We start from the raw sequence: 12,691 nt of genomic DNA on the forward strand, positions 1-12,691 counted from the left end.
GTTGGAGTCCAGCCAATGAGCATATGAGATTTGTACTCAACCACATGAAGAGGACTTTTAGGCAAACTTAAAAAGAAATCATTAGTATCCTCATTGACTGCAACCTCAGAAATTAGAGTAATAAAGAAGCATGATAGTGCACATTTTTGCAACTGAAGGAATAACTTGATAACTTGTGCTCTGCTCTAAAATAAAATTACCAATTAAAACTTTTATGATGCTGCAGTTTTTGAAATTACTCTTTTCCATATAGCATTGCAGGGCTATAAACATTAATGAAAGTCTCAATTTTTGTTTCAGGCAGTATGGGTAGAATGGGAAGATTAGGTCCTTTAGTTGGAGCAATTGATGAAGGAACAAGCAGCGCAAGATTCTTGGTGAGTAATATTGTTTTATACTTACATCTGAGTGAAAGCCTTGAGAATAAGTGTTTAGTACTCCAGTTCACTTTACTGCTGCCGAAGATGTAAATAAAAGTCATTTCAGTACATTTACTAAGGAAAAGAAACAATGTCAGATAATACAGAGTGATTATAATTAAAGTTAAACTTTCAAACTGCTGTAGAAATAACACCACTGGTCAAAATGATGTCAAATTGTAATGGAATATTATCGGAGAAGGGGAGAAATATATGGCAGAAGAAAAATAAATAGTTACAAAATGTAGTAAGAATTATAATTTAGTAGTGGTTGACTAAAAACGAAAAGTGAATCATACAGCAATGCCTAAGGTGTATGTTTGACGTTAAACAAATTGTACTTATCAGTGTGAATGTGTTACAGGTGTGATACTGTTAGTTACATAACCCCATCCACCAGGACAATGCATATCACATTGGATGGGAAAAATTGGTTTTTAACTGTCCTGAGGCCATGAACTGCATAAAAAGCATCACTCACATCGGTTTTTAATTGTTCTGAGGCCAAACACCGCTTAAAAAGCATAAATCAAAATCAAATTGGATTATCTATTTCCATGTGACTGGCACAAAACATGTTCAATATGCTGTCCATTGTTTTCTGCAACAAGTTGAAATTGAGAAACGGCATGTTCCACAACTGATCGAAGTGTTTCCGGGGTCACGTTCAGAATGAGTAGCGCAATGCAGCTAAGTTTGCAGTTGGAACACTGAATGCAACATCTTTCAGATAGCCCCACAGCAAGAAGTCACACGGATTAAGATCAGGTGATTGGGATGGCCAGGCTGTAGGGAAATGGCAGCTCATAAATGTAGCATTTCCAAAATGGTGCTCCAGCAGCTGCTTAACTGATTTTGCAATGTTTGGAGGTGTGCCATCTTCCATAAAAATGATCCCATTCACACATCCACACTATTGGAATGCTGGAATGATGTAGTTGCGTGAAAAACACTCATAGCAATTACCAGTGACGGTACAGGTAATAGGACCGGAAACACCTGTCTCTTCGAAAAAATATGGCCCTATGATAAATGATGCTGTAAATCCGCACCACACAGTGACCTTTTCAGGATGAAGTGGTACTGGTTGATTTGCGTGTGGATTTTCCATTATACATATTCAACAGTTCTATGTATTGACATATCATGTCTGATGGAAGTGGGCTTCGTCCATCCACAAAATCTTCCACAGCCAATCAGTGTCCACTTCCGTGCAATAAAGAAATTCTAAAGAAAATTGCTGGCAGGTCAACAGGAAGCGACTCATACACATGGTTAATTTTGAATGGATTGCAAAGAACGATGTTTTGTAGGATTTTACACACCGTGCCCACGGGTATGTCCAATGTTCGGGCAATTGTCCGTGCACTACACATTTGCACACCACCACTCGTCTCCTCCTGCATTTCTGTGGCCCCTGCTTCCACTGACATCGAACCAATTCGTTTCCTCCCTCTACCAGCTTGCATATCAAAAGAACCCGTCTTTTCCAATTTCCGGATCATTTTCTCCAGACCCACGGCAGTCATTGGACCAAAGCCTTTTTTCAAATGCTTCAGTGTCCATAACTTCTGCAGAGTGACGTGTGTACAGTCATCATTCTTGTAATACACCTTTTTTCAAATGCTTCAGTGTCCGTAACTTCTGCAGAGTGACGTGTGTACAGTCATCACTCTTGTAATACAGCTTTACAAGCAGTGTGTGATCCAGTATTGAGACAGTCATGGCGAACATCGCAGATGCGAAAGGAGGAAAAGCCGTGTACCCAGTGTGTTTATACCAACTTCATTGGGTTGTGCACATGACAGATGTTCATTTACATATTCTGACACACACAGCACCATCTATTGATCAATTTCCACACTTTTTTTTCTTCTGCCGTATGTTTTCCCCCTTCTCCAATAATATTCTGTTGCAATTTGACATTTTTCTGAGCAGTAGTGTTATATCTACAGTGTTTTGAAAGTTTAACTTTAATTATAATCATCTGTATAATGATGTATTGATAATAGTACAAGGGCATGCTGAAATGTAATGCCTCATAATTTTTTACTTGAAGACTTGTAAAGCTTTTTAAATAAAACATGCTTTATTAACATTCCAAATCTTCATTTCTCAACATAGCCACCCAGATGATGAACATGTTTCTCCCAGTGAGAAACCAGTTTGTTGATACCATCACAGTATAATGTTGGACTTTACCAATGGAGCCACAACTTCACCTCTACTTGCACCACTTCATTGCTATCAAAGTGAAGTCCTCAAAGGTGTTCTCTAACTTTTGGAAACACATGAAAATCAGGTGGTGCCAAGTCAGGGCTGTATGAAGGATGATCGATGACAGTGAACCCAAGGCATCAGATTATTGGATATGTCACAGCACTCGTGTTTGGTCGGGCATTGTCATGCTGAAGTGGATGATGCTCCATGTGTGGATGAACTCTCCTGTGGTTAGAATCTAGATTACAGCATGCTGTTTCTCACACACAAATGTTTTTACATTACACACCGCTATGTTATGCACCACAATTCAGAGCCCTCTAGCAGCAAAGGATTGCAACTTGGGTCAGCAGTGTGAGAAACTTGACAAAGTAATATGCATGATGTGTAACACCTCAACTGATATTGAGAACAGAATAAAATATTTGGGGGCACCACTTTTCAGCACACCCTCATAGTTAATGTTGATCAAACAGTCCAAGGGTGGACTGCCTGTTCTTATTGTCCAACGGGCACAATATTTCAGTGATTAGGCATGTCGACATTGTCAGGTGTGCTGACAAACTGAACTCCTGTTGTCCTCAGGCACAAGGGCTACACTGAGAAAATGGAAGGTCTGTTAGCTATGACTCCTACTGACAGATCGATACGGACTTCTCCAAGAATGTGGAAAACAAGACTAGGCCACTTCTCAAGGACTTGGATTTACCAGAGAGAGTTATCAAGAATTTGTTATGATGAGGACCTTTACCACCAAGGCATTATGGAACTTCATAAGGTCCACAAAGAGGAGGCGCAGTTATGTGCCATAGTCAGCATCATTAGAGCTTGTACATATTTGCTAGCAAAATATCTAAAAAGCATAATAAATCCCTTTGTGGGTAAAAGCTTGCTTCATGTCTGCAAATCTGTGGATTTTGTGAAATATTTACAACTTTAAGCTGAAGGACTTTGACATCCTAGTGGGGTTTGATGTCATTTTGCTATTCACCAGGATGTCTCTATGAGAGTTGCTAGAAGTCGTTGGTCAGAAGTGTGACTCAAAGACCACTGACTTTTTCAGGCACATCATCATTGCCTCCATATATTTTCTACTTATTATACAGTACTATGAATAGATGGAGGAAATTGTAATGGGCACCCCAGTCTCACCTGTGGTTACAAATCTGTATGTGGAGCACTTTGAGGAAGAAGTCCTGAAGCCATCCAAATGGAAATCCACTTGGATTTCCATTATGTTCATGACACTTTTGTGATCTGGCCTCATAGAAGAGACAAAACTCAATGAGTTCCTTGCACATTTAAACTTCATACATCCCAACATCAGATTCACTATGGAGACTGAGACAGAGGGAAGTCTATTATTCCTGGAGATCAAGAGTGGATGACACCCTGGGTCACAGTGAATGGAACTGTGTTCTGGAAAAATGGTTACTCAGAATGGCAGATTAGGTGCATTCTGCACCCTACCACTACAGCAAACCTGTGGAGATCGACTAAGTTGTGGAAAAAGTGGCAATCTCTGCCTTTATACTGTTCACTGGCTTAATGTCAGGAAAAATTGGGTGCATACTGAAAAATCACTGAATAAGGCTTGTCTTTCACCCACCCAATAAAACATGAGCGTTACTGGGAAGCACCAAAGATGACCTTTGTTTTTGGAGGGGTGGGGTATATCAGAATCCTTGGCAATGTGGTAAGACATATTTTGGATAAACAGTGTGCACCATCAAAGATGAATGCTGAGAACACTCTAATGGCTCTTACCATTCACTTCCATATCACCGAAATCTAGAGTGAAAATACCATGACCCAACTTGTGAATTAGTTTTCCCAATTGACAAGGCAAAAAGTCTGATCAGACTTACATTAGTTATAATAAGTCTTGTCGCCGAGAAACTGAGTGTAAAATTCCTTACTCACTTCCTCCTAGTCACTTTGACACTGAATTAAATTTTCTTTAAATCTCAATCAGCTAGGTAGTATTATGCATTTGAATGAATGAGTTAATTAATCACTCTCATTAATTTAAATAAATACTTTTTTGAAGAAACTACTTTGATAAAATAAAGTAAGGCAGTTAATTGCTTTTGGTTATGAAAAAATTAAATACATAAGAACTGTTTCTTGTACACAATAACTAACCAGTGAACTCCTGAAATGATCACGTGTGCCTAAAACCATGACTTAGGTAATACATAGTCTGGTACCGTGTGCCGCGGATTTGAATCCGTGTCAGACGTCATGGACGTCGAAGACCCATAGAGGTCTCTGCACCATCGCGCCGTTAGCTGTGGCGGCGTGCGCCTCCTGGCCCACTTTCAGTGTCAGAGCACCACAGTGGAACACATGGTTCCAGCGGCCAATAGCAACGCCTCCGATAGCGTACTTAAGCGCCTGCCTCTCGCTCAGCCAGCCAGTCTAATCTCGCTTACGTCGGTTGACACCTCACCTCGCGTTAGACAGCTTGCTTCCTTGTTCTGTGTACGAGTGGATGTGTTTGTTTCCTTGTGACTCGGTTGTTCGATCTTGTTGTATTCGTTCTGTCCTTTGTTGGTCCTATCCGTCCTCTCCCGTTGTGTTGTTGTTCGCGGGCCTCTCCGCAGGTCCCGCCGCGCTTTCCGTCATTGCTACCCCGCAACCTTCCCGGTCGCAGTTACAACACATAGGCAATTAGTAACTGAAGACATAATGACACGTAAGAGATTGGCTGTTGATGAACACCAACTCTTTATATCTGATTTCCTTCTTCTTTAGTACAATTTGTGGTAGTGCAATACGCCCAGCTAACCATTACTTACCATTAAACCATCCACCTGGAAGTTTAATGATATTGTGAAAGTCTTTGACTTGAAAACTGTACTGGCCTAGAAGTAGTAGTTAACTTAAATTTTGAAAAGTAATGCAGATCCTTAGGATAAAAGCATAAACTCTAACTTGGAAAGCTCTTATAGTATCTTAAAACATGAGTTGTTATTGTCAGTTGCGAGGACTCTCTCCTTTCTGCTATGATCTTCTTACTTGTTTAGGACTCCACCAGACTTCTCTTGTGAAATGACTACTATTGCACAGTAACAGACACTGGTACGTTTGCAGACAATGGTTTATTATTCCAGTTAAAAATTGGTTTAACTTATGATCACCGATAACTTCTTACAACCACTAACAAGAACAGACTCTCATGATGCCTCTGAGCAAATGGAATTCTGTACTATCTATGTGTCTCCCTCATTACCAAGTCCCACAATCACAGAACTTACCCATGGATGGAGCTCCATGGCATGCCACACTGCTCTGCAGACTCTGAGCCCCATCTACTCTGATGTCACGAATAGCCGTCTGGTACCCCCGGAATATCTCCAACATAAATTGCCACACAAACCCAAACAGAATCTAATTTCCTTTTGTCTATATCTATTGTTACTTAAACCTAGTCTTTCACAGTTCATCTCTCAGCCTTATATATTTTCTGTAAACACAAACACACATGATCTCACAATCTCAAATTAGTGGTAACAGTTCACATCACCAACTCCCATTGACCACCATGCTCATTTGCACCAACATACAGTGTTAAAGGTAATACTGTGTCAGTTAAAATACTGTGCAGCTTTTAAAGTTTTCTGTCTGCATGAATCTAATAGACTATTAACACTACACTCATGCTTAAGGATAATGCTGATACATGGTGAAACAACACTCTGGTGGGCAGTTTACGGGTTAAAATCGCCTCGGGGTATGACCTGCGATCATCGCACAGTGGTGCTGGCAGCAGTCCACATACGCAGAGGTGTGTCAGAGTACGGTGCAGCGAGTAAGTGTGCAGATGTTTGCAGACATGCTAATGGTGACTGTGTGTTGAAAATGGCTCAAAGAACACATATTGATGACGTTATGGGGGGTAGAATACTAGGGCGACTGGAGGCTCGTCAAACACAGCAGGTCGTAGTACGGGCCCTCTGTGTGCCACAAAGTGTGATCTCAATATTATGGCAATGATTCCAGTAGACAGGAAACGTGTCCAGGCACTACAGTATGGGACATCCACAGTGTACAAACAAATTTACGTAAAATGGAAGGGTCAAAAGAGAAGATTTCATTCAGCAGCAAACACTAAACATATTTGTTTTGTATTGTTCAAATTAGAAAAACCTTAATTATCTGCACCCTATTACAAAAATATAACTATGCAAGAATTCAATGTTGGCCTTTAGTGTACATGGTCAATAAATTATGATTTCGATTTGTGGTTGCTCTTAAATATGGCTCCATGTAACAGATATCAAGTACTTGTATACATGTTATCCTCTTGAAGTACCATTACATGCATTTACAATGAGGTGAAAAGTCATGGGATAGCGATACATACATATAAATATGGTGATAGTATTGTGTACACAAGGTATAAAAGGGCAATGGAATGGTGGATCTGTCATTTGTACTGAGGTGATTCATGTGAAAATGTTTCCGATGTGATTGTGGCTGTATGACTGGAATTAATAGACTTTGAACGCAGAGTGGTAGTTGGAGCTAGACACATGGGACATTCCATTATGGAAGTCATTAAGAAATTCAATATTCTGTGATTCACAGCATGAAGCGTGTGCCGAGAATACCAAATTTCAGGGATTACCTCTCACCACTGACAATGCAGTGGCTGAAGGCCTTCACTTACAGAATGAGAGCAGTGGTGTGTGTGTTAAGTCGACAGTGCTAAGACACAATGAACACTGCATGAAATAACCACAGAAATCAATGTAGGACACATGACGAATGTATTCATTAGGGCAGTGCAGCAAACTTTGTCTTTAATGGGCTGCGGTTGAAGTGTAGCACTGGCTCAGTGAAGCCATGGACCCAAGTTGTCAACGAGGCACTGTGCAAGCTTATCGTGGCTCCATAATGGTGTGTGCTGTGTTTACATGAAATAAACTGGGACCTCTGGTCCAATGAATTGGTCATTGATTGGAAATGGTTATATTTGGGTACTTGGAGACAATTTGCAACCGTTCATGGACTTCATGTTCCCATATAAAGATGTTGTGTTACTGGGCCAAAATTTCTCGCAATTGGTTTGAAGAAAATTCTGGACAATTTGCGTAAATGGTTTGGCCACCCAGACTGCCTGATATGAATCGCATCGAACATTTATGAGACATAACCGAAAGGTCAGTTCATGGATAACATCCATAACATCCTGCACCGGCCAAATTTTCACATTTATGGATGGCTATAGAGGCAGAGTGACTCAGTATTTCCGCAGGGAACGTCCAACATCTTGTTGAGTCCATGCCATGTTGAGCTGCTGAACTATGCCGGGCAAAAGGAGATCTGAATGATTTTAGGAGATATCTCATGGCTTTTATCACTTCAGTGTATACTCTGCACACTGCATGTGATGTAGACAATTTATTGTAGCTGGTATGAGGGTGGTTTGAAAAGTTCTCAGAATGGAATAGAAAAAATGTACTTACACCACTGAAACTTCTCCTTGTAGATTAATGCACTTGGTCCAATGATACTCCAGTGCTTTGATCCAATCTCAAAAAGGAATTTCCTTCAGGCCTGCAAAATAGTTGTCAACTCCGGTTATCAGTTCTTCATTTGAAGTGAATCTTAACCCACCAAGAAAAATTTTTAGTTTTGGTAAGAGATGGAAATCTGACGGTGCCATATCAAGTGAATAAGGTGGGTGTGGAAACAATTTATACCTTAGTTCGTGTAATTTTGCCATGGCGACGGCACATGTGTGCGGACGCGCATTGTCTTGTCGTGGCACCCGTCTTTCAGATAACTTTCTCATTTCTAATTCTTCAATTAAAATGTGATATACCCTTTCAGATGACATCTGGCAAGCATGTGCAATTTCATGCACTTTCAATCGGCGATTCTCCATGACCATTTTGTGCACTTTCGCATTGATTTCTGGAGTAGTGACAAATCTTGGCCTACCACTGCACAGATCATAATCTAATCTCTCCCAACCAAATTTAAAATCATTTGTCCACTTAGCATCAGTTGAATATGAAGGAGCAGAGTCCCTCAGTGTATTCTGGAAATCGGCATGAATGTCCTTTGCTTTCGTACCTTTCTTTATGATGTACTTAATCACTGCTCAAATCTCGATTTTTTTTTTTTCCCCATCTTCGCAAATTACTACTTGGGAACAACAACAGAGCCACGTTACCGCCATAGCTCTCTTCCAAGAGCATTGACAGGACACATGTTTCCAGGCAACAGTCCAATGAATATCACGTGAACAACTCGTTGTGCTAGCAATGACCTCACAGTACATCTACTTCTCTTCCAAGAGCATTGATGGGGCACACGTTTTCAGGCAACAGTCCAATGAATATCACGTGAACAACTCATTGCGCTAACACTAACCACACAGTACATCTACTTTAATATCATTCTTGTGTCAGATCATAGATTAGATACAGTTTTACTTGAGCACACACCAAAGTACTTCACAAAATGGCACTCAAATGGTAGTTATGAAAAATGAACTTCATATGCAAAATAAAATTCACATTTAGCACTGGTCAATCTTTTACTGACTTAGTATGGCTCTTTTCATATTGAATTTACTACAGTAGAACTATTAATTCCTCAAAGTTCTGACTCCACGGACTACACTGACTGCATCTCACTCTTTTTAATGGCCTTCTTCAAAACTGCTTTCTGGCATGTGCACTAACTTTGTGTGTCCTCCAAGTGATCAGTACATCCCTGCAACAGAGATGCAAACCTATCGATAATATTCAAGGTGAGGTTATACATCAAATTTTACATTACCATGTTCTTTGACATATTTCTGTTCAGTTTCCTTTATCCTAATTACAGTAGTATACAGCTGAACATAACTTGAATTTACATGAAATAATTTCAGTAAAACATTTAATAAAAATTCACAAGATATATTTGAATATTTTTTTTATTCTTATGTTAATAGTTAATTGGTATAGGTCCATTACTAATGGCCCACATTTCTTTTAGTTATTCTGCAAAGGATGCCTACAGTAAAATGTCAACTGTCTGCAACTTATGTAGTAAGATTTGGGTAATATTACATATCAACAACGGTTATGTCAAAAGTTCTACACATTGCACTTGTCTGACCATTACGGTGTTGTTACAAAGTTGAAATTCATGTCAGTTGTGAGTGGGACTTCAGGCGTGATGGTCATATTTGTGTCTGCTGGTTCATATGGCTGTGTCATGATTGAGTTTTAAAATGGAAGCTGAAACTGAGTCCTGTCAGATCATAAGTAGTGACCAGCATTCCTACCTGAAAATCGAATCCCTATATGGAAAGAGCCCAACTGTAATTTACAATGCTTTGAGAGAGGTGTGAGGTAATAGTGTAGATCGTAGCACAGTATCACATAGTCTGCTTGTTTCTGTGTAGATCGAGTAAGCACTGAGAACAATACAAGAAGTGGAAGGCCATCAAACTGCAACAGACTACACCTCTCAGGTTATTGTTAATGACATTTTGAGAGAGGATCCACAGAAAACATCTGAAGAAATTGTACATGAGGCCAAAATGTCTGTCACTTCAGTTTACAGAACCATAACTGAAAAGTTGAAGATGAGAAAAGTTGCTTCCAGATGGGTTCTGTATGATCTAAGTAAAGAGCAGAAACCAAGTTGCAAAAGAATCTCAGAAAAATTTCTTTAATCTTATTGAACAGAAGGGGAACAGTTTCTGAAAAGGACTGTTGTGCTTGATGAAATCTGGATAGGATATTTTGAGCCAGAACTGAAGTCTCAGTCATCACAGCGGAAAAGTTTGGACTCTCCATACCTAAAAAAATTCTGCCGCTAACCATAAAAAATGAAACTGATGACAATCTTTGCATATGCCATGAATGGAGTCATAGCTACAGATAGAGTGACACAGGGGACATTTGTAACAGGTGTATGCTACAAGTTGTTTCTGTAAAGTTTTTTTGTGTCTGAAAGTTTGGCAGAGAAAGCCTGACATGCCTGCACCTGGTGTCCTCATTTTGTATGATAATGTGAGACCGCTTATTGCTCTATCATGTAGAGAAATGCTCGACATTATGAATGGAAACTACTTCCCCACCCACTGTACAGTCCTGATATGAGCCCACCACACTTTGAATCGTTTCCCAGATTGAAGAAACAACTCCATGGAAAATGTTTCTTAGACAATTGATGAAGCTTCCAGTAATGTGACCCAAGTAATGATACAGCTCAGCAGTGAAGGTGCCCTATCCAGAATACAAAAGTTGTCAAAACACTGGGAAGCTGTCATAAAGAAGAATGGAGATTATATTGAAAGCCTATAAAGGAATTTTGTTAAACAAATTGTTTTCTTCAGCTCTATTTTACAGTGTGCAGATCTTTTCAAATGACCGTCATATTTTATGCGTGACATATTATTCAATCCAGAATTAATATTCATATTACAGATATAATCTGTATTCATAAAACATCAATTTTCACATTCCTTGTTCTAGAAATTATGACATGTGTCACATAATGTCTCAGAGTATTACATTTTCTGTGATTGTCATGAGTTGCTATCCTACTTGCATTTTTACAAAGAAACACAAACAAAGTTTTCAGTATTGTTTCATACCAACGGTTTGAATATTTTTGTAAGCACTTTTACAATCCTATCTTGCATCAACCTGTTTATTACGCAGTGTCCAATTATGAGGGCATGCTGAAAAGTAAGGCCTCCAATTTTTAACATGAAAACTGTTATTAACATTCTACATCCTTACTCTTTATGTTTATATATTTATTTCTCAAAAGTCACTCAAACAATGACTCCCAACGAGAGAGCAGTTTGTTGACACTATCTCTGTACAATGCTTGAATTTGTTGACTGTTGCACTGCATCTTCACTATCAGAATGAAGTATTCAAAGGTGTTCTTTAACTTTTGGAAATAGATGAAAATCAGGTGGGGCCAAGATGGGACTTTGTGGGCAATGATCGATGACAGTGAACCCAAGGTGGCGGATTGTTGCAGATGTCACCTCACTTGTGAGTGGTCTGGCATTGTCATGCTGAAGGAGAGTGTGCTCCATGTGTGGATGAACTCTTGTGTGGCTAGGAACTCAACTAGAGCATGCTGTTTCTCATGCACTGAAGTATTTATGCTATTCACTGCTGTGTTACGCACTATAAATGTGGGAGAGGGCTGCTAATATGTTGACATGAATAATAAAGATGTAGAATGTTGTGTTTTTTTTATTACCACTCACATACATAGATATAATCTGCATTTACATAAATGAGAAAGGCTGGGCCTCATTTTTAAAGAATATAACATCAGATCTACTTTATTGTTTAGTTTATATCTAAAAAGAAAGATGATGAGACTTACCAAACAAAAGCGCTGGCAGGTCGATAGACACACAAACAAACACAAATATACACACAAAATTCAAGCTTTCGCAACAAACTGTTGCCTCATCAGGAAAGAGGGAAGGAGAGGGAAAGACGAAAGGATGTGGGTTTTAAGGGAGAGGGTAAGGAGTCATTCCAATCCCGGGAGCGGAAAGACTTACCTTAGGGGGAAAAAAAGACAGGTATACACTCGCACACACACACATATCCATCCATGTGTCTGTATGTGTGGATGGATATGTGTGTGTGTGCGAGTGTATACCTGTCCTTTTTTCCCCCTAAGGTAAGTCTTTCCGCTCCCGGGATTGGAATGACTCCTTACCCTCTCCCTTAAAACCCACATCCTTTCGTCTTTCCCTCTCCTTCCCTCTTTCCTGATGAGGCAACAGTTTGTTGCGAAAGCTTGAATTTTGTGTGTATATTTGTGTTTGTTTGTGTGTCTATCGACCTGCCATCGCTTTTGTTTGGTAAGTCTCATCATCTTTCTTTTTAGATATATATTTTTTCCACGTGGAATGTTTCCCTCTGTTATATTCATATCACTTATTGTTTAGTTTTATGTATGTAATTGGTTTTCTACTTTACTTTGATTGTGCCTAGTTACTATCTTTTGTTATAGGGTGAAATCAGTAATTGTTTTGTTACGTAAATTCTGTTGTTGAC

The 12,691-nt window shown here is 39.5% G+C and overlaps 1 protein-coding gene across 6 annotated transcripts in view; it reads left to right on the forward strand.

The window, feature by feature from the left end:
- Positions 1-12,691, forward strand: part of LOC126259565 (glycerol kinase) — a 179,913-nt gene that overhangs the window by 49,794 nt on the left and 117,428 nt on the right. For all 6 annotated transcript variants that reach the window (XM_049956469.1, XM_049956467.1, XM_049956468.1 and 3 more), the window contains exon 2: positions 301-377. In XM_049956469.1, the coding sequence (XP_049812426.1) occupies positions 306-377 (72 nt within the window). In that variant the 5' untranslated portion in view covers positions 301-305. The remainder of the gene's footprint in view (positions 1-300; positions 378-12,691) is intronic.

This window comes from Schistocerca nitens, chromosome 5, assembly GCF_023898315.1.
Source record: "Schistocerca nitens isolate TAMUIC-IGC-003100 chromosome 5, iqSchNite1.1, whole genome shotgun sequence".
Classification (NCBI taxonomy): domain Eukaryota; kingdom Metazoa; phylum Arthropoda; class Insecta; order Orthoptera; family Acrididae; genus Schistocerca; species Schistocerca nitens.